General features: G+C 39.8%; 1 protein-coding gene across 2 annotated transcripts in view; it reads right to left on the bottom strand.

Annotated features, from left to right (window-relative positions):
- Window positions 1-4,292: 4,292 nt before the first annotated feature.
- Window positions 4,293-22,437, bottom strand: part of si:ch211-286o17.1 (uncharacterized) — a 38,532-nt gene continuing 20,387 nt past the window's right edge. Inside the window, exons 2-8 of one of the 2 annotated variants that reach the window (XM_060919430.1) lie at window positions 20,987-21,112; window positions 19,959-20,113; window positions 12,798-12,878; window positions 9,508-9,628; window positions 9,319-9,371; window positions 7,057-7,206; window positions 4,293-4,944 (exon numbers count right to left, since the gene is read on the bottom strand). In XM_060919430.1, coding sequence (XP_060775413.1) covers window positions 4,768-4,944; window positions 7,057-7,206; window positions 9,319-9,371; window positions 9,508-9,628; window positions 12,798-12,878; window positions 19,959-20,113; window positions 20,987-21,112 — 863 coding nt within the window. In that variant the 3' untranslated portion in view covers window positions 4,293-4,767. The remainder of the gene's footprint in view (window positions 4,945-7,056; window positions 7,207-9,318; window positions 9,372-9,507; window positions 9,629-12,797; window positions 12,879-19,958; window positions 20,114-20,986; window positions 21,113-22,437) is intronic. The other variant, XM_060919432.1, reaches the window with a different exon arrangement.

The raw sequence follows: 22,437 nt of genomic DNA, 5'->3' as shown, positions 1-22,437 counted from the left end.
AAAGTAACAAAACATTTACAAGATTCTTTTGTGAAATGAAACTTCTTGAAGCATCTATGACTAAAAAAAAAATCCCCTAATGCTGACAGATGGCTAGGAAAAAGAACTATCATATGTAAAAAGCAGTGAATTGACTGATCCTGTTCCTCAATATATCTCACTCATGCCAGCTGGTAATGAGCTGCTGAGGAATTATTCTTCATTTCATGGACTGCCACCACCACTTAGTGCCTGAATGTCTTCCCGAAATTGCATCCGTTCATTTTGCAGTACAATATATGCAAATAAATCTTGTTAACTGAAAAGTACAAAGAAGAAGACAGTGAAGCAATGACTCGCTCAGTCTATGCTGTGCTGTCCTAAAGAGTATGTATTGTCATCTTTGGTCAAAGGTTTGGTTTGGTCAAAAAGTTTGATGAGGTCAAATGTAAAACCCGTCGTACATTCAAAATTTGAATACACTCTTAGAACATTTCATTTAAGAATTCTTCACTTGTCTATCTTGGGGAAACTTTAAAGGTTCTATGTAGAACCTTACAAAAAAGTGTTTCCCTTTCAGAAAGGGTTCCAAATAATTTTATTTATTCAATGAACTCTTAAAGAACCCTTAAAGAAACTTTTTTTCGACGAATGTTCTTTCAGTAACTGCACTGTATCACTAGACACTTTAACCAACAAGATTATATCTCACTCTTTTTAGAACTAATAGAACACATCCAATTTGAGACTTGAGAATCAAATAAAGATTCGATTATCTCATGGGTATATAGTGTTTACAAGAACATAACCATTTAGAAATCCTTCATCAATAATATAAGCATGTAAGAGGGCATTACAATTCAGTATAAACTGGTTTCACAAGAGAGATAATAAGATACTAACCCCAATTCCAGAACAGTTGGGGTATTTTTTTTTTTTTTTGCAAAATGCAATAAAAACAAAAATCTGATTTGTTAATTCAAACTTCATTTAACTGAAAAAAGTACACAGAGAAAGATTTTCAATAGTTTTACTGACCAACTTAACTGTATTTTGTAAAAATAAACAAAGTTAGATGTTGATGCCTGCAACATACTCAAAAAAGTTGGGACAGTGGCATTATTACCATTGTTTTACATCACCTTTCATTTTAATAACTTTTTAATCATATGGGATCTGGGGATACTGATTGTTGCAGTTTTGCAATTGGAATTTTTGCCCATTCTTGTTTGATACAAGACTTCTGCTGCTCAACAGTCCGTGGTCAGTAGGCCACTCAAGCATACGCACTCTGTGTCTACAAAGCCACGGCATTGTAGCCTGTGCAAATCAGGCCTGGCATTGTCCTGCTGAAATAAGCATGGACTTCCCAGGAAGAGATGTTGCTTTGATGAAGATGTCTCTAAAATCCCAACGTACAGTGGTGCTTGAAAGTTTGTGAACCCTTTAGAATTTTCTATATTTCTGCATAAATATGACCTAAAACATCATCAAATTTTCATACAAGTCCTAAAAGTAGATAAAGAGAACCCAGTTAAACAAATGAGACAAAAATATGATACTTGGTAATTTATTTATTGAGGAAAATGATCCAGTATTACATATCTGTGAATGGCAAAAGTATGTGAACCTCTAGGATTAGCAGTTAATTTGAAGGTGAAATTAGAGTCAGGTGTTTTCAATCAATGGGACGACAATCAGGTGTGAGTGGGCACCCTGTTTTATTTAAAGAACAGGGATCTATCAAAGTCAGATCTTCACAACAACACATGTTTGTGGAAGTGTATCATGGCACGAAATAAGGAGATTTCTGAGGACCTCATAAAAAGCGTTGTTGATGCTCATCAGGCTGGAAAAGGTTACAAAACCATCTCTAAAGAGTTTGGACTCCACCAATCCACAGTCAGACAGATTGTGTACAAATGGAGGAAATTCAAGACCATTGTTACCCTCCCCAGGAGTGGTCGACCAACAAAGATCACTCCAAGAGCAAGGCATGTAATAGTTGGCAAGGTCACAAAGGACTCCAGGGTAACTTCTAAGCAACTGAAGCCCTCTCTCACATTGGCTAATGCTAATTTTCATGAGTCCACCATCAGGAGAACACTGAACAACAGTGGTGTGCATGGCAGGGTTGCAAGGAGAAAGCCACTGCTCTCCAAAAAGAACATTGCTGCTTGTCTGCAATTTGCTAAAGATCACATGGACAAGCCAGAAGGCTATTGGAAAAATGTTTTGTGGATGGATGAGACCAAAATAGAACGTTTTGGTTTAAATGAGAAGCGTTACGTTTGGAGAAAGGAAAACACTGCATTCCAGCATAAGAACCTTATCCCATCTGTGAAACATGGTGGTGGTAGTATCATGGTTTGGGCCTGTTTTGCTGCATCTGGGCCAGGACAGCTTGCAATCATTGATGGAACAATGAATTCTGAATTATACCAATGAATTCTAAAGGAAAATGTCAGGACATTTGTCCATGAACTGAATCTCAAGAGAAGGTGGGTCATGCAGGAAGACAATGACCCTAAGCACACAAGTTGTTCTACCAAATAATGGTTAAAGAAGAATAAGGTTAATGTTTTGGAATGGCCAAGTCAAAGTCCTGACCTTGATCCAATTGAAATGTTGTGGAAGGACCTGCAGTAAGCAGTTCATGTGAGGAAACCCACCAACATCCCAGAGTTGAAGCTGTTCTGTACAGAGGAATGGGCTAAAATTCATCCAAGCCGGTGTGCAGGACTGATCAACAGTTACCAGAAATGTTTAGTTGCAGTTACTGCTGTACAAGGGGGTCACACCAGATACTGAAAGCAAATGTTCACATACTTTTGCCACTCACAGATATGTAATATTGGGTCATTTTCCTCAATAAATAAATGACCAAGTATAATATTTTTTGTCTCATTTGTTTAACTGGGTTCTCTTTATCTATTTTTAAGACTCATCTCATCTCATCTCATCTCATTATCTCTAGCCGCTTTATCCTTCTACAGGGTCGCAGGCAAGCTGGAGCCTATCCCAGCTAACTATGGGCGAAAGGCGGGGTACACCCTGGACAAGTCGCCAGGTCATCACAGGGCTGACACATAGACACAGACAACCATTCACACTCACATTCACACCTACGGTCAATTTAGAGTCACCAGTTAACCTAACCTGCATGTCTTTGGACTGTGGGGGAAACCGGAGCACCCGGAGGAAACCCACGCGGACACGGGGAGAACATGCAAACTCCACACAGAAAGGCCCTCGCCAGCCCCGGGGCTCGAACCCAGGACCTTCTTGCTGTGAGGCGACAGTGCTAACCACTACACCACCGTGCCGCCTATTTTTAAGACTTATATGAAAATTTGATAATGTTTTAGGTCATATTTATGCAGAAACATAGAAAATTCCAAAAGGTTCACAAACTTTCAAGCACCACTATATGCCCCAATATATCAATGGTACCTTCAAACATATGCAATTCACCCATGCTGTGGGCAATGATGCCCCCATACCATCACAGATGCTGGCTTTTGCACCTTTCTCTGATAACAAACTGGATGGTTGTGTTCACCTTTGGCACTGAGAACTCAATGTCCAGTTTTCCTGAAAACAAGCTGAAATGTTGACTCATCTGACCACAGCAAGTTTCCACTGTCTTTCAATCCATCTGAGATGAGTTCAGGCCCAGAGAAATCGGCAGCATTTCTGCATAGAATTGATGAACGGCTTCCTCCTTGCGTAATCCAATTTCATTTTGCATTTCTGGATACAGCAGCAGACTCTGTTAAGTGACAACAGTTTTCCAAACTACTCCTGAGCCCATGTGGCTATATTTGTCATGTTAGCATGACGGTTTCTCAGGCGGTGCCACCTGAGGCCTCAAAGGTCAAGCACATTCAACCGTGGTTTCCAACCTTGCACTTTACATACTGAGATGTCTCTGAATTCCCTAAATCTTTTCAAAAAAATTATGCACTATAGATTTTGAAAGACCTAAAATCTTGTGTTGAGAAATGTTCTTTTTGAATTGACTTACAATTCTCTCATGAATTTTGGCACAAAGGAGTGAGCCACGACCCATCCTTGCTTGCAAAGACTGAGCCTTTGGTGCAGGCTCCTTTTATACCCAATCATGTTACCAGTTAACCTGCTTATTGTGGAATCTTCCAAAATGGTGTTACTTGAATAGTCTATAAACTTTTCAATCTTATTTTGACTCTGTCTCAACTTTTTTTGAGTCTGTTGCAGGCATCATATACTAACTTCATTTATATTTACGAAATACAATTAAGTTGGTCAGTAAAACTATAGAAAATCTCTTCTTTGTACTTTTGTCAGCAAAATAAAGGTTCACGCGAATTAGTAAATCACAGATTTTTGTTTTCATTGCATTTTGGAAAATATCCCAACTTTTCTGGAAATAGGGTTAGTACATCAAATGTAGTAATAGTAGGAAGAATGGAAAATGACTATTTTTTTTTCCGTGATTCATGTTGAAAGCATTTTCCGTATACTACTTGTAGCATTGGCAGCACTGGATGCTGAGCTCTCCTTTGGCTCAGGAAATGGCTGGTTTAACCAGTGGTCAGTGTCTTCACAGTACAAGTTGAGGCATCATTATCACTGTTATCTTCATTCACCGCATATTTTACCCTTGAAATTATCATTGTCATATCTTCAATATAGTCTTCATTATTGATTCCTCCATTGAGATCTTCTTTTATAGGGGATTGGAATTGTATAAATTGAGGTGGGTATTCATCTTCCATCCTTCCTCACATTTGATGGAGCCAGCATTTACATCTCAGAATCAGCTACTGGTGTTTGGGTAGCTGAGTGGCCATTAGTGGGGGGTGAATCTAAGGACTCGCCATTGCTGGTGGGCTTTTCTACTGGTTCTTGAGGGGGCAGTGGGGCTACAGACAATAGAGTATTGCCTTGGTTCTGTTCATCCACCTGGAACAACTCTTCAGCCTACATGAACATGAAAACCACAGTTAAGTAAATGTTATTTCAATCCTTTAGCTACCCTCAATACTGACATTTAAATCCCATTTTTATTTTTGCCCATGATATTGCATAAGGACTTTTTCAGTAACTCCACTGTGTGTAATTTAAATACACATTTCTACCCCTGCACATAGTCAGCTGTCCTGGTAAAAATCCTTACCCAGTGTGGTTTGTAGACAGGTGGAGATCAGATTCAAAACAGTGGTTTGCCTTTGTACCATAAACAAAAAACTTGAACAAAGCTTGACATGACAGCTGTTCAGCATGGTGAGAGGAAGCTGTTAATCAGCAGGTCAGTCTTAGCCATCACACATCTAAATCAGTTTTTGAAAATTATATAAACGAGTTCCTCACCAAGGTTCCATGAATAATTTCCCCCAAAATATGACAGGTGTGGCTGTGTTTTGAGAGCTTAAACAGCCAGTCCAAACATGACAAATGCAACAGAGAATGACAGACTGAAAGTACTTCTGACACGTTAATGTTAAATTAGTGTAGTGCTTGGTCATGTGACCAGCTTGAATGGAGGTGTGCTTTAATAAAAACACTTTATTTGAACATGCTTGGAGTTTGTGTTTGTAATGTATTGTAAAAGAGCCATGAGACAAAAAGCTAGCCTGGAAAAGTTTCCTTCTTAGACACACAACTCTAAATTTGTTTAAATAAACCAATTATGACCGGGTTGCGATGAACCCTGGAATGCCAGTGTCCCTCCTGCACTAAGCTGGACTCTTGTCCTCATAACATTTTATAATGGCTGTCAAAGTTAGTAGATAACAAATGTTGGTTTGGGGATGGGTGTAAATGAAGCGCGGGGTCAGTAGATTCCTGATTCAGCATGTTGGCTTGATCCTATATTGCATCAATAACCATGTAAGGATCTTGCCATAAACATCAGATATTACTGTGTGACTGTTTACACAACTGGTGTCCACCAAACATGCTTCTCTCTTAAAATGAAAAAACAAACAAACAAACAAACGAACAAACAAACAAACAAACAAACAAAAGTTGGTCTGTGATTAGTCTTGAAGGGAAATAATCCATATTTGATTTAGCTACAGCTGTTAGAATGTAAAGTATTCTGTCAGGGGTAGTTGAGAGACAGATGTAAGTGCAGAAGATGTTTATTGATAAAATGCAAAGAGGTAAACAATCCAGAATGGCAAGCAACATTGAAAACGGTATAACAGGCAATTGGTCGAGTGAGGCACAAACAGACTATCGTAGGCGTAAGCAAAATCAAACACAAGAAACAGGAAATCAAGGATCAGGAAACTAAGGCTCGGTAATGTGTCAGCAATGCAACTCAATACTTCGCAAAGCAATTGAGCATTCACAGTCCTTATATAGGTGCACTGATTGCGCCTTAATCCTGTGCAGGTGTGAGTCGTTTACAGAGTGTGTGCGAGAGTCCGCTTGGCGCTCGCGCTGTCGGGACCCGAGAGTCTATCTGATGCATGCAGCAACATGCGCAGGTGTGACAACAGCTACTTCCATAGAATCTAATCTAATTTGTTCTTTAAGTTTCATTCGATATTTTTTATTGATTTCTTGAAATAAAAACAAGAGTGCTCTGGGAGCATAATATCCCCCGCTGGAAACTATGCCATAACTCTGGTAAAATGTGACTGAATTGAATGAAATTGCAGTATACATATTAGCGACATATAACAAAGAATCCTGTCAAGTTTCGTGAAATTCCTCCAAGAATTGTGAGAGGAGTTGATTTCAGAAGGTGAGTACCCTTCTCGGGACGGACAGAAATCATCACGACATAATCCCCCTTCGAGCCTTTCAGCCAGCGGGGGATAACAAACAAACAAACAAACAAACAAACAAACAAACAAACAAACAAACAAACAAACAAACAAACAAAAACCTTTGATGATTTTGCTGAATTTTTAACTACTGGTGTTAAAGTAATTGCTACCATTATATAGAAGAATTAGTTTGATGGCATTTAAGAGTGTAAATTGGGACAATGCTTGTTAGTTTTTTTTTTATTTATTTTATTTATGTGTGTGTGTGTGTGTGTGCGTGTATGTGTGTGTGTTTGAATGCTCAGAGCCTGACCAGACGTGCTCCTTTGGCCTCTGTGTTGCAGGTTTTCAGGATGTATGCAGCAATGAGAAGAGCAGCCAGTAACAGACCAGCAATGAGGACTGAGATCAGGACGATTTGAGAGTGATTCACCAAGATGGGCTCTGCCTTTATAATGCCAACCTACACACATACACACAGACAAGAACAGAACTGAAATGAGAAATGCGAGACTAGTCTACAAACCAAGATATTCTTTATTTCCTAGCCAAGGCAGTGTTGTAGAGTGATGGCCCTCTGCCTCTGACTGTATCCCAGTTTACGAGTATTTCCTCTGACGGTACTGAATGTTGTAATGAGGTGCCTCCTGCTGACTGTGTCAGACTTACAGCAGAGACTTGCGTTGTCTCTGCTGTTTCTGTGGTGTGCTTCTACTGTTTATCTCACAGTCTGCCCAGTTATTTCGCTCATAATCAATCACAGCTGTATTTTCACATGGCTTAAATTCAATTTTAGGTTAAGATGTGTGATGCTTGTTGGATCAGAGTGTGTTGTCTGACTCGAATATGAATCCAGGAGTTACAAAATTGACTATGCTGAAAAGTAATTAAATTTTGATTTAGCTTTTTTTTTCTTTCTCTATGGCTGTGTACATAGGGATGTACATACACGGGCGCAGATGGGGGGGGGGGGGATTCGTCCCACCCAGCTTTAAATTCACCTCGTCCCCCCCACACACACACACACACTTATAGGGAGGAAAAAACGTCTATGCTGTCTTTCTTTGCATAAGGCAAACCTCACGGAAAAATCAAAAGACTAATTACCATTCGGTTTATTGAGGTGCACAGCAGTGATTGCATCGTTTTTTCAAAAAAACAAACAAACAACGACTGTAAGTAAACTGTGCCTTACTTTATCATATCACCTTGCAACTTTTTGATAGTCTGTTCAAAGTAATGTCGTAGTGAAAGTAAAATCGTACGGAGTAGAGATGCCTTTCTGGTAGCCTCCTTCTTTCGGTGGTAGCCTGTAGATACAGTGCTCAGAAGGCAGTTTTAATGTTTAATCTGGTGTTCCCTGCCATAATTTCAGCGAGCATATTGTTTCATAAGGAAACTTTGCGAAGAGTTGTTGACTGACTGCCGCTCACGCAACACACAGGCATAGTTAGAAAGTCAGGATGCACTGGTTTACACTTTACACACACACACGTACCGTAGCCCAGCCTCTCGCTATGGTTAACAGTTGGAACTTAGCGGTTTTAAAACTAGTTTTGCAATTTCTGTGCGTGATGATAATGTGTAAACTTTGGATTTCCATAGGCTATGTTAAAATGCTATCATTGTCCTGGCCTGCAGGTAGTTCCTGGTGATGGCAGTGAGGGAGGTGAAATAACACGTATACACACTACCGTTCAAAAGTTTGGGGTCACCCAGACAATTTTTTGTTTTCCATGAAAAGTCACACTTTTATTTCCCACCATAAGTTGTAAAATGAATAGAAAATATAGTCAAGAAATTTTTCTGGCCATTTTGAGCATTTAATCGACCCCACAAATGTGATGCTCCAGAAACTCAATCTGCTCAAAGGAAGGTCAGTTTTATAGCTTCTCTAAAGAGCTCAACTGTTTTCAGCTGTGCTAACATGATTGTACAAGGGTTTTCTAATCATCCATTAGCCTTCTGAGGCAATGAGCAAACACATTGTACCATTAGAACACTGGAGTGAGAGTTGCTGGAAATGGGCCTCTATACACCTATGGAGATATTGCACCAAAAACCAGACATTTGCAGCTAGAATAGTCATTTACCACATTAGCAATGTATAGAGTGGATTTCTGATTAGTTTAAAGTGATCTTCATTGAAAAGAACAGTGCTTTTCTTTCAAAAATAAGGACATTTCAAAGTGACCCCAAACTTTTTGAACGGTTTTGTGTATATATATATATATATATATATATATATATATATATATATATATATATATATATATATACACACACAAAATGGAATCATTTGCTGACAGCTCAGTCCCCCCCAGTTCAAAAATCCTATCTGCGCCCCTGTGTACATATCAGTGGTACTTTGTGATACCAAACAATTTCTTTATTTCTTTATATGCCATTTTCTTACATGCGTCCCCCAAATTCCTTTGGATGGCTAATTGCTTTCTAAAGGGTTTTTTTTTCAGAAAAGGAAAGTAAATAACTCTTTAAGGTTCTACAAGTGCATGTTTCAGTGCATGATTCATTTTCCATACTAAAAATGGCATAATTTGTGTGATTACTTTACCTTATCTTTGATATTATCATTGTCAAACTTGTCGGTCATTCCTTTGACATCACCTGTATAATAATAATAATAATAATAATAATAATAATAATAATAATTCCATTCACCAAATCTCAAAATTATTGCAAGTGTCAAGTGTCATGGTGTACTGTTTTGCATTTTTGATAGATGTTTGACAAGAACTCAAACCTTCCACACATTCACCAGATATGATCATCTCATTAGTGCGGGCCTCCTGATAGAGTTCAATCTTGCTGCTATCACCACACAGATGTTCCAGAATGCTCTGAATCTTCGCCTTGTTTTCCTCCTGTATGACAACCATGAGAGTCCCTCTTTTGTTCGTATCTCTTTACATGTGCACAGGAAAACAATTAAAGCACAAACACACCCCCACTTCTTTGTAAGAATTCAGTGTAACTTGAGACCTCTCACAGAATGTCCTGTTATAACCCCAAATTCTTTGTTCCCTGATAACAGATGGCTCCTTTACAGGGGTCAGAATAAAAAATAATACACAAAATTTGCCCATGAACATACCTTAAAGCCTGTTCCAATGTCTTATTAGCGTCTTACTATTATATAACTAATAAGCCAATTCACTGACTTGCATGTTTTTGGAGGTGGGAGGAAACTGGAGAACCCAAAGGAAACCCACGTGGACACAGAGAGAGATCATTAGCAGAAACTCAGCACAGACCGTCATCTCCCCATACTATGCAGTTTCTATTTATCTATCCCCTTACTAGCAAAAGAATAAATGACTTTGGCCTTTTCAGTTGAGAAAATTTTGAATATATTTCCTGAATATGTTTTCTTCTGCCAGAGGTATAAAACCAGGCAAATGTCTCTTTAAAGCCATAAAATCTGCAGAGTCTGGACTACTGTGACATAATTATGATGTGAAGCAGTCATCCTAGATGTCTATGCCTAGAGCTATAAGACCTCTGGGTAATTAGCCCATTCCCTGCTGTGGTGCTGTCAGTAGGTAGTTAAATGCAAGGACAGTAAAATTAATTTTAAACCAGAAGTGGGAACTGTTCTACCTTTGCACTGATGCAGTGCCACTGGCTGGTATCATATTCACATGATGTCATGTCAGAAGGTGAGGATCACACTGACCAGTGGGAGTATCACCAGAAACCCCAGATTGTCTATTGTTTGCTATTGATCAGAAATGGAACGGGTAGCATCGCTAGTGTTACATTAGTGATGTAGGGGTAGAGTGTTGGTTCAAGTTGAACTTCCATCCATCCATCCATCCATCCATTATCTGTAGCTGCTTATCCTGTTCTACAGGGTCGCAGGCAAGCTGGAGCCTATCCCAGTTGACTATGGGCAAGAGGTGGGGTACACGCTGGACAAGTCGCCAGGTCATTGCAGAGCTGACACAGAGACAAACACTCACATTCACACCTATGGTCAGTTTAGAGCCACCAATTAGCCTAACCTGCATGTCTTTGGACTGTGGAGGAAACCGGAGCACCTGGAGGAAACCCACGCAGACACGGGGAGAACATGCAAACTCCACACAGAAAGGCCCTCACTAGCCACTGGGCTCGAACCCAGGACCTTCTTGCTGTGAGGCGACAGTGTTAACCACTACACCACTGTGCCGCCCTCAAGTTGAACTTGATTCAACTTTCTGAGCATAACACAAAGCTCATCAATGTCAGTTTAGTGTATTTTAGGAATGTTTCAGACATTTTGACCAATCAATGCGGTAAGGTTCTTATCAGGACTTCTGAAAAGACAAGCAATGTTGTAAAAACAGTGTCTCATAAACCCAAACTGAATGACATTTTCTCTCTCTCTCTCCTTTTCTCACCTTCCAATCCCAAAGCTACAAAGTGCAAAATCTACTGCTAGTATCCATTTTTATGTCTTTTTTCATTATTGTACTGTACTGTATTGATGTTAGTGCTTTGCACCACTTTTTTTTTAAACACCCAAACTGATAATCACATCATCAGTTTTTCTTTGGCTAATCAGACACAAGGTACACCACCACCCTTGCCAGAGCAATTGGGGATTAGGTGCCTTGTTCAAGGGCACTTCAGCCATTCCTACTGGTCCAAGGAATCAAACCAGCAACCTTTTGGTCCCAAAGCTGCTTCGCTAACCATTAGGCCATGGCTCCCCCAAACCTTGCATGTACATGGCTTGCACCACTTAGGAATGAGATAGAACTTTGCTTGTGTCAATTATTAGGGTCTGAGCATTGCATTTCTTGTAGGGGTGGGACTTCTGAAATGACAAGCGGTGTCATAAAAACAGTGCCTCATGGACCCAAACTGAACAACCTTCTCTCTCTCTCTCTCTCTCTCCTTTCCTCACCTTCCAGTCCTAAAGCTACAAAGTGCAAAACTCTACTACTGGTATCTATTTTTACAAGTCTTTTTTTCCATTATTGTACATAATGTTAGTGCTTTGGACCACTTTTTTTCCCCCTAAAACACCCAAACTGATAATCACATCATCAGTTTTTCTTTGGCTAATCAGACACAAGGTACACCACCACTCTTGCCAGAGCAATTAGGGATGAGGTGCCTTGCTCAAGGGCACTTCAGCCATTCTGACTGGTCCAGAGAATCAAACCAGCAACCTTTTGGTCCCAAAGCTGCTTCTCTAACCGTTAGGCCATGGCTTCCTCAAAGCTTACATGTACATGGCTTACACCACTTCGGAACGAGATAGAACTTTGTTTGAGTCAATTATTAGGGTCTGAGCATTGTGTTACGCTCTGCTACTGCTTTCCAGTGTGATCTCCACCGAACATGAAAAACTCATGCGATGGTATGACATCACATGAATATACTGTAGTACCACCATGAAGTTGAATATTTTCCAATAACAGCACGTCCTGAATTGTTTTATTCTTCTTATACCACATTTGCCAATCCTAATAACTGTTTACTTTTAATGTGTAAGTTGTTACTATAGAAACAATAAGGTATTAGAATAAGGAGATTAATATAAACCTTGTGGCCAGAACTACTCTGAGCCATGCTGTTACAGGAAACATTATATTAACAACTTCCAACCAATCAGAATAGAGGCTTCAACAGTACTTTGATATAAATGTTAGTTATTGCAATATGTGAACCATTATGTCGTCCATAGTGATTCTGGCATATCATCATCTATGCATGATCAAGTGACTGAATATTTAGAGTTGATTACTTGTTGCACATCAGTGCTCGGAGTAAACTTCAGCCTGTCATGTTATTCAATTTGTAATATACAGAACACACATCAGAGTGCGATTGTGCAGACTCATTGCAGTACATAGTAACTCGGGTTCACCATTCTTCCTTTTAATTGCTGAGATTTCTCTGTCTGATTTTGTTCTGCTATCTAAGAATGCAGAGTAATGGAAGTTTAAGAATGGAGACAAGCCTTTTCCTTTTCTCCTCCTGCATCAGATCTGCATCAAATGTCTAGTCCAGGTATTTCCATTTGATCTGAAAGGTACTCACACAGTAAGAGACGGTCTTCAGCTTCAGCTTCACTGCATCTTTGTCTCTCACCGGAGCTTCATCCACACACACCACTTTGCTCTGTAAACAAACCAACCAAGTAATAGTATTCAGGTAATTATTTTCCAACCACATATTAAATGTACAGTCATGTGAAAAAGAAAGTACACCCTCTTTCAAGTCTAGGTTTTAAGTGTCAGGACATAATAAAATATCATCTGGTCCTTACCAGGTCTTAAAATTAGGCAAATACAACCTCAGATAACCAATAACACATGACATATTCATCCTGTCATTCTTTATTTAACACAAAGTTAGCCAAAAATGCAGTAGCAGTGTGTGAAAAATTAAGTACACCCTTACTGCTTCCAGAGAAATTATGAAGGCAATTAGCAGCCAGGTGTGACTGATCAAATGAATTTGATTAATTGATCATCAGCAAGTGTGGCCACCTCTTAAAAAGAAGGAGTTTTGGCAGTTTGCTGGTCTGGAGCACTCAGGTGTATGTTAACACAATGCCAAGGAAGAAAGACATCAGCAATGATCTTAGAGAAGCAATTCTTGCTGCACATCAGTCTGGGAAGGGTTATAAGGCCATTTCCAAACAATCTGAAATTCATCATTCTACTGTGAGAAAGATTATTCAGAAGTGAAAAACATTCAAAACAGTTGCCAATCTTCCCAGGAGTGGACGTCCCAGCAAATTTACTCCAAGGTCAGACTGTGCAATGCTCAGAGAAATTGCAAAAAACCCCAAGAACTACATCTAGGACTCTACAGGCCATTGTTAACATGTTAAATGTTAAAGTTCATGACAGTACAATTAGAAAAAGACTGCGCAAGTATGGCTTGTTTGGAAGGGTTGCCAAAAGAAAGCCTCTTCTATCTAAAAATAACAGGGCAGCATAGCTTAGGTTTGCAAAGATGCATCTGAACAAGCGACAAGCCTTCTGGAACAATGTCCTTTGGACAGATGAGACCAAAGTGGAAATGTTTGGCCATAATGCACAGCGCCAAGTTTAGCGAAAACCAAACGCAGCATATCAGCACAAACACTGCAGACCAACCATCAAGCACGGTGGTGGAGGGGCGATGATTTGGGCTTGTTTTGCAGCCACAGGGCTTAAGGCCTCTGCATGCTCTTGCGACAAGGCTTTCGCAGATAGCTTTTCGCAGACAGTTGTAATTTATCATTGAGCGGGGAGTAATAGGCGTGCGTGATGTTATTCACCACCACAACGCAAGGGGGTGCGAAGTCGCAAAATCACTAGGAGTAGTTGGTGGGTGTGGTTAGTGGAGTGTTTATCCTCCGGTTACTTATAATGACTAGAACTGGAGTCGTATAGATGTATGTACTTCCTCACTTCCTCGATCAACCGCTCTTCGTGCTGCTCCATCTTCGCTCGTTTTTTTAAAAATGGCGGTCGTGAAAACAAAACAAACCGGGAAAGTAGGGAAGCGGAAGTGCATGTACAGCGGATGTAGAGTGGACCAATCAGAGCCCTCTTGTCTGCGACGCTGTCTGCGAGGCTGTCTGCGAGGCTGTCTGCGGTGGTCACAATTTTTGGGAGGTGCGCGCAGAGTGTCTGCGAAGGGGGGGGCTTCGCAGACGCCATCTGCGACGCCATCTGCGACGACTGGGTTGTCAGCATAAATTGGCAGTCATTGAGTCAACCATGAACTCCTCTGTATACCAAAGTATTCTAGAAGTAAATGTGAGGCTATCTGTCCAACAGCTAAAGCTTGGCTGCAATTGGGTCATGCAACAGGACAATGATCCCAAGCACACTCGCAAATCTACAGCAGAATGGCTGAAAAAGAAAAGAATCAAGGTGTTGGAATGGCCAAGTCAAAGTCCAGACCTCAACCCAATTGAAATGCTGTGGCAGGACCTTAAGAGAGATGTGTATAAACAAATGCCCTCAAATATGAATGAACTGAAGCAATGTTGTAAAGAAGAGTGGGCCAAAATTCCTCCACAATGATGTGAGAGATGAATAAAATCATACAGAAAACAATTGCTTCAAGTTATTGCTGCAAAAGGTGGTTCTACAAGCTATTGAATCATGGGGTGTACTTACTTTTTCCACACATGGATTCTGCATTTTCACTTAATTTTTGTGAAATAAGTAATGACATGTTGGAATCTGCTGTGTGTTGTTTTACACCTGAGGTTAGATTTGCATGATTTTAGGACCTGGTAAGGATCAGATGATTTTTTTGCTATGTCTTGATTGGCAAAACCATGTAACTGGAAGAGGGTGTACTTTCTTTTTTACATGACTGTACACTTATCTGTATGGTAAGAGTATACAGTGGTGCTTGAAAGTTTGTGAACCCTTTACAATTTTCTATATTTCTGCATAAATATGACCTAAAACATCATTAGATTTTCATACAAGTCCTAAAAGTAGATAAAGAGAACCCAGTTAAACAAATGAGACAAAAGTATTATACTTGGTCATTTATTTATTGAGGAAAATGATCCAATATTACATATCTGTGAATGGCAAAAGTATGTGAACCTCTAGGATTAACAGTTAATTTGAAGGTGAAATTAGATTCAGGTGTTTTCAATCAATGGGATGACAATCAGGTGTGAGTGGGCACCCTGTTTTATTTAAAGAACAGGGATCTATCAAAGTCTGATCTTCACAACACATGTTTGTGGAAGTGTATCATGGCACAAATAAAGGAGATTTCTGAGGACCTCAGAAAAAACGTTGTTGATGCTCATCAGGCTAGAAAAGGTTACAAAAGCATCTCTAAAGAGTTTGGACTCCACCAATCCACAGTCAGACAGACTGTGTACAAATGGAGGAAATTCAAGACCACTGTTACCCTCCCCAGGAGTGGTCGACCAACAAAGATCACTCCAAGAGCAAGATGTGTAATAGTTGGCGAGGTCACAAAGGACCCCAGGGTAACTTCTAAGCAACTGAAGGCCTCTCTCACATTGGCTAATGTTAATGTTCATGAGTCCACCATCAGGAGAACACTGAACAACAATGGTGTGCATGGCAGGGTTGCAAGGAGAAAGCCACTGCTCTCCAAAAAGAACATTGCTGCTTGTCTGCAATTTGCTAAAGATCACATGGACAAGCCAGAAGGCTATTGGAAAAATGTTTTGTGGATGGATGAGACCAAAATAGAACGTTTTGGTTTAAATGAGAAGCGTTATGCTTGGAGAAAGGAAAACACTGCATTCCAGCATAAGAACCTTATCCCATCTGTGAAACATGGTGGTGGTAGTATCATGGTTTGGGCCTGTTTTGCTGCATCTGGGCCAGGACGGCTTGCTATCATTGATGGAACAATGAATTCTGAATTATACCAGCAAATTCTAAAGGAAAATGTCAGGACATCTGTCCATGAACTGAATCTCAAGAGAAGGTGGGTCATGCAGCAAGACAATGACCCTAAGCACACAAGTCGTTCTACCAAAGAATGGTTAAAGAAGAATAAAGTTAATGTTTTGAAATGGCCAAGTCAAAGTCCTGACCTTAATCCGATCGAAATGTTGTGGAAGGACCTGAAGCGAGCAGTTCATGTGAGGAAACCCACCAACATCCCAGAGTTGAAGCTTTTCTGTACGGAGGAATGGGCTAAAATTCCTCCCAGCCGGTGTGCAGGACTGATCAACAGTTACCGGAAATGTTTAGTTGCAGTTATTGCTGCACAAGGGGGTCACACCAGATACTGAAAGCAAAGGTTCACATACTTTTGCCACTCACAGATGTGTAATATTGGATCATTTTCCTCAATAAATAAATGACCAAGTATAATATTTTTGTCTCATTTGTTTAACTGGGTTCTCTTTATCTACTTTTAGGACTTGTGTGAAAATCTGATGATGTTTTAGGTCATATTTATGCAGAAATATAGAAAATTCTAAAGGGTTCACAAACTTTCAAGCACCACTGTATATTGTATGTACAGTTCAACTTACTATAGTTAAAATGTCTAGTTTTCAATTGTAAAAATATGAAAAGTATCATTTTCAACAATAAACAACAATAACAATCTTTATGCATGAAGAACAGACAGTAGTGATTTTTACCAATATGCATCTTTCCAAGCTGATGAAAGCACATCATCAGATCTTAGGATGCTAATCACAGGCTAGGATACGTATGTTGGCTATGATATTTATCAGGTTCTGTTCACTAGCAAACATTTAGATTGTATGTGTAAACATTTGTCATTTCAGTTAGTGATTTGTCCCTGGCATGTCAGAATCCTGTGCAGTGCCATGTACCGTTGTTTTCCTATTTTTATTCCTATCTCCACCCAAGTTCTGTTTTCATTTCCTGAGTATGTTTAAATCCCTGCTTTGTTTGTCTCATCTCATCTCATCTCATTATCTGTAGCCGCTTTATCCTGTTCTACGTACAGGGTCGCAGGCAAGCTGGAGCCTATCCCAGCTGACTACGGGCGAAAGGCGGGGTACACCCTGGACAAGTCGCCAGGTCATCACAGGGCTGACACATAGACACAAACAACCATTCACACTCACATTCACACCTACAGTCAATTTAGAGTCACCAGTTAACCTAACCTGCATGTCTTTGGACTGTGGGGGAAACCGGAGCACCCGGAGGAAATCCACGCGGACACGGGGAGAACATGCAAACTCCGCACAGAAAGGCCCTCGCCGGCCACGGGGCTCGAACCCGGACCTTCTTGCTGTGAGGCGACAGCACTAACCACTACACCACCGTGCCGCCCTGCTTTGTTTGTAATTATATGAAATTTTTCTGTTGTCAGAGTGTGCAATGTCATACCTCACAGTACCCTCTGGATGTACATTTTGTTATGACTTTCGCTTTTCTTCAGCTCAGCACTCTGATTTCTTTCAGTAGCCTCTTTACAGATTTACTGAGGAAAAACATTGCATGGTTTCTCACCTTGCCTGAGAATCGCAGATGATATTTGGTTTATCAGGAAACAACACTTTTGTCTAAGTCCTCACACAGCCATATCTTTTCAGGCCCATACAGGGCGGCATGGTGGTGTAGTGGTTAGCAAGAAGGTTCCGGGTTCAAACCCAGTGGCCGGCGAGGGCCTTTCTGTGTGGAGTTTGCATGTTCTCCCCGTGTCTGCATGGGTTTCCTCTGGGTGCTCCGGTTTCCCCCACAATCCAAAGACATGCAGTTAAGTTGACGTGGGGCGGCCTTGGGCTGAGGTGCCGTTAAGCAAGGTACCGAACCCCTGACTGCTCCCCGGGTGCTCTGGTGTGGCTGCCCACTGCTCTGAGTGTGTGCATGTGTTCACTGCTTCAGATGGGTTAAATGCAGAGGATGAATTTCACTGTGCTTGAAGTGTGCATGTGATGAATAAAGGTTTCTTCTTTTTTCTTCTTCTTCAGTACCTTCTGATTATTGCTCTAGAATATAATCTTTTATGATTCACATATTGTCATATGTACCTGTTCATATATATCTTATTTAATTATTTTAAATACAGTGTCTTGCAAAAGTATTCATCCCACCCAGGGGTTTGTCCTGTTTTGTCGCATTACAAGCTGGAATTGAAATGGATTTTTGGGCGGTTAGCACCATTCAATTTACACAACATGCCTACAACTTTAAAGGTGAAAATTATTTTATTGTGACACGAACAATAATTAAGATGAAAAAACAAAAAAGAGTGTGCAAAGGTATTCACCCCCATAGTCAAGACTTTATAGAGCCACCTTTTGCTGCAATTATAGCTACAAGTCTCTTGGGGTATGTCTCTATTAGCTTAGCACATATAGCCACTGGGATTTTTGCCCATTCCTCAAGGCAAAACTGCTCCAACTCCTTCAAGTTAGATGGGTTGCGTTGGTGTACAGCAATCTTCAAGTTATGCCACAGATTCTCAATTTAGCAGTATGTTTAGGGTCACTGTCCTGCTGGAATGTGAACTTTCATCCTAGTCTCAAACCTCTGACCAACTCAGACAGGTTTTCCTCCAGAATTGCCCTGTATTTAGTGCCATCCATCTTTCCTTCAGTCCTGACCAGTCCTGACCCTGGAGATGAAAAATATCCCTCCAGCATGATGCTGCCACCACCATGGTTCACTGTAGGAATGTTGGGTGTTGGGCTTGCACCACACATGGCATTTCCCATGATGGCAAAAAGATCAAATTTACTGTAATCTCATTTGACCAAAGAATCTTCTTCCATGTGTTTGGGGAGTCTGCCACATGCTGTTGGGCAAACTCCAAATGTGTTTTCTTAAGCAATGACTTTTTTCTAGCCACTCTTCCATAAAACCTCACTCTGTGGAGTGTACGGCTTAAAGTGGTCCTATGGACAGATACTCCCATCTCCGCTGTGGATCTTTGCAGCTCCTTCAGTGTTATCTTTGGTGTCTGTGTTGCATCTCTGATTAATGCCCTCCTTGCCTGATCTGAGTTTTAGTGGGCAGCCTTCTCTTGTCAGGTTTGTAGTAGTGCCATATTATTTCCATTTTTCAGTAATGTATTTAACGGTGCTCCTTGGGATATTCAAATTTTGGGATATTTTTTATCACCCAACCCTGATCCATATTTTTTATAACCCAACTCTGATCTATACTTCTCCACAACTTTGTCTCTGACCTGTTTGGAGGCTCTTTGGTTCTCATGTTGCTTGCTTAGTAGTGTTGCAGAGTCAGGGTCCTTCCATAACAGGTTGATTTATACAGACATCATATGACAGATCATGTGACATGTTGATTGCACACAGGTGGATCTTAATCAACTAATTATGTGACTTATGAAGTGAATTGGTTGGACCAGCTCTTATTTAGGGGTTTCATATGAAAGGGGGTGAATACCTATGCACACTCCAGATTTCTGTTTTTTTCATCTTAATTATTGTTTGTGTCACAATAAAACAACAATTTTTCACCTTTAAATTTGTAGGCATGTTGCGTAAATTGAATGGTGCTCACCCCCCAAAAAATCCATTTTAACTCCAACTTGTAATGCAACAAAATAGGACAAACACCAAGGGAGATGAATACTTTTGCAAGATACTGTACTGGCTGATTTCTGCAGTGAACATTGTAAGAAAAATTAGATTTGGTTAAAAAGAATAGTGCCTGTCTTTTAAGTACTTCACAACTTGCACAAAACAGTAACACACTGGTAAATGGTTGTGATGTTTTGGATCCATAACTAGTTTCTTACAGTCTGTGAGAGGCTGTAATTTGCAGCAATAATGACGTGATATGGGGGTGGTGTGATGTGCGTGTCTTCAGGTTTTGCCTCTCTGCTGGACTCATTGGTAGGAGACAAATCGATTTGTGTTGGAAATTCAACCACACGTTGAGGATTGTCTGCTCCTGAAAGGAAAGAAAGCTCTTATTGTAACTGCTCTGTTGTTAATATATTGGATATTGCTATTTTGTTAAAGATGCATTGAGGTTTATAATGATGTAACTCAAACAATAATTTGATGAAACAGTTAATGACTGACAGCTCCTACTTCATCAAGTTCGAATATTTGTATTTATTCTATCCACATTCACTGGATATGGGCAATCGCGCACTCTGATTGGCTACTCTACTACTAGGATATCAGCTCATATACCGTGAGTAGAGAAAAACAAAATGGTGGAGCATGTTGCTGAACCAAGCAAGGGCAAAATAAAAACTTGACTCGAAAACAAAACACCAAAAAATAAAAAAAGCAACAAAATATAGAATAAAAGTATTTGATGGTAAGAATGCATCTTTTTTTATTTTCCAAGAATTATTATCATCGCATTTTTTCACAAATTGCTCCTGTCATTTCAGCGGTTTGTTTACATCCTAAGTGGAAATTATTTTGTCGGATGTTTTGCATAAAGTTTTTATTTATCAAATTTGCAAAAAATAAAAATGCTCTGTTTCTCAAAATCCAGTGAATTTGGATATAATAAAATAATTATTCCATTCAATCTCGTCGTACATGGCTTATAGCCAACTCAGTGCTACATGCCTCGTCAGCTATCAGCTCATGTACGACTCGATTTCGTGGAATAACTTTTAAATAGTTGTCATGTTCATTATGAATCATGCAAACATGCAGTATAACATCATTCCTTTTTTCTGTAGCAGTGAATTGTCTATCTATCTATCTATCTATCTATCTATCTATCTATCTATCTATCTATCTATCTATCTATCTGTGTGTGTTTAGTTTTTTAGCAAGTTTTTAACATATTGGATGTTACCTGGGACTTCTTGTGGGTGAGGAATGTCTCCACGCACATTTGCCCTAATGCTGGCATTACTGTCATGACTTTCTTTGCTGATGTTAAGAGAAAGATGTGTAATGGTGTTCTCTTGGCAGGTCACACCTGGAGTTTAAGGAGAGAGTATAATACAAAGTAAAGGATGTTAACAAAATGACTGTCAGTGTCATTACCCATAAAAAGCAACAGCATATAGGATAAACTAATAGAATTATAATATTGGACAACATCATTAAAATCAGATATCTTTAAAGGGCATTGCTAAATTGGGCTTTTTTTTTTTCTTCGAAAAGTCTCTTTTCTGTTACAATGACAAAACTGAGTGCTTTATGGGGATATATGAGATAGCAGTACTGTAAAAGTATCAATATACTACAGTTTTATAGTATCACTAATTCTTTGTCTGCAATAACTAATAGTTACATCAATAAGTAGATCTACACGCATGTTCTCACCTAGAAAGTCTGTAGTCTAATATACAGTTGTGGTCAGAATTTGACATACAGTGACATGAATGTCATCTTGGAAATGAATGTTATGGCAGTATTTGGGCTTTCAGTAATTTCTTTGAACTGTTCTTTTTCTGTGGCAGAAAAAGAACATCTTTAATAAATGTTTTTTTAATAAACATCTTTAATAAAAAAAACACTAGAATTTGGTGCACAAGTTTTAATTTTCTTTGGGTTTTCTGAAATCAACACAGGGTCAAAATTACACATACATGGTCAAAAATTTACATACAGCACACCTAATATTTGGGTAAAATATCTCCTCGGAAGATTCACCTTGACCAAACTTTTTTTTTTTACCATGAACAAGCTCCTGGTAGAATTCTGGTTGGATATTTCACGACTCTTCATGGTAGAATTGGTAGAGTTCAATTAATTTTTTTTTTCTTGGCATGGACTTGACTTATAAGCACAGTCCATATATTTTCAATAGGGTTGTAGTCAGGACTTGCTTTAAGCTTAATGTTATCCTGCTTTATCCTCTACAACCAGCTTTGATATGTGTTTGGGTTCATTGTCCTGTTGTAACTTCCAAGTCCCAAGTCGTGTTCAAGTTTCTGATGGTTTATGCTGAAGAATTCTGAGGTAGTCCTCCTTCTTCATTATTCCATCCACTTTATGCAATGAACCAGTTCCACTGGCAGCAAAACAGCCCCAAAGCATGATGATCCTACCACCACCAGCTGGAACAGTGTCCCTCTGTACATGGTGGTCACTGTGGCCAAACAACTCAATCTTTGTCTCATCTGACCAGACAGTTATCCTCCAGAAGGCTTTTTCTTTGTCTGTGTGGCCAGCTTCAAACTTTAGTTAAGCTTGAAGGTGTCAATTTTGGAGCAGGGGGTTATTTCTTGGATAGCAGCCTCTTAGTCCATGGTGATCTGAACTGTAGACAGCAATCCATCAGCTTCCAGTTCATGG

Source organism: Neoarius graeffei, chromosome 4, assembly GCF_027579695.1.
Source record: "Neoarius graeffei isolate fNeoGra1 chromosome 4, fNeoGra1.pri, whole genome shotgun sequence".
Lineage (NCBI taxonomy): Eukaryota > Metazoa > Chordata > Actinopteri > Siluriformes > Ariidae > Neoarius > Neoarius graeffei.
This window is presented reverse-complemented; position numbering and strand designations above follow the sequence as displayed.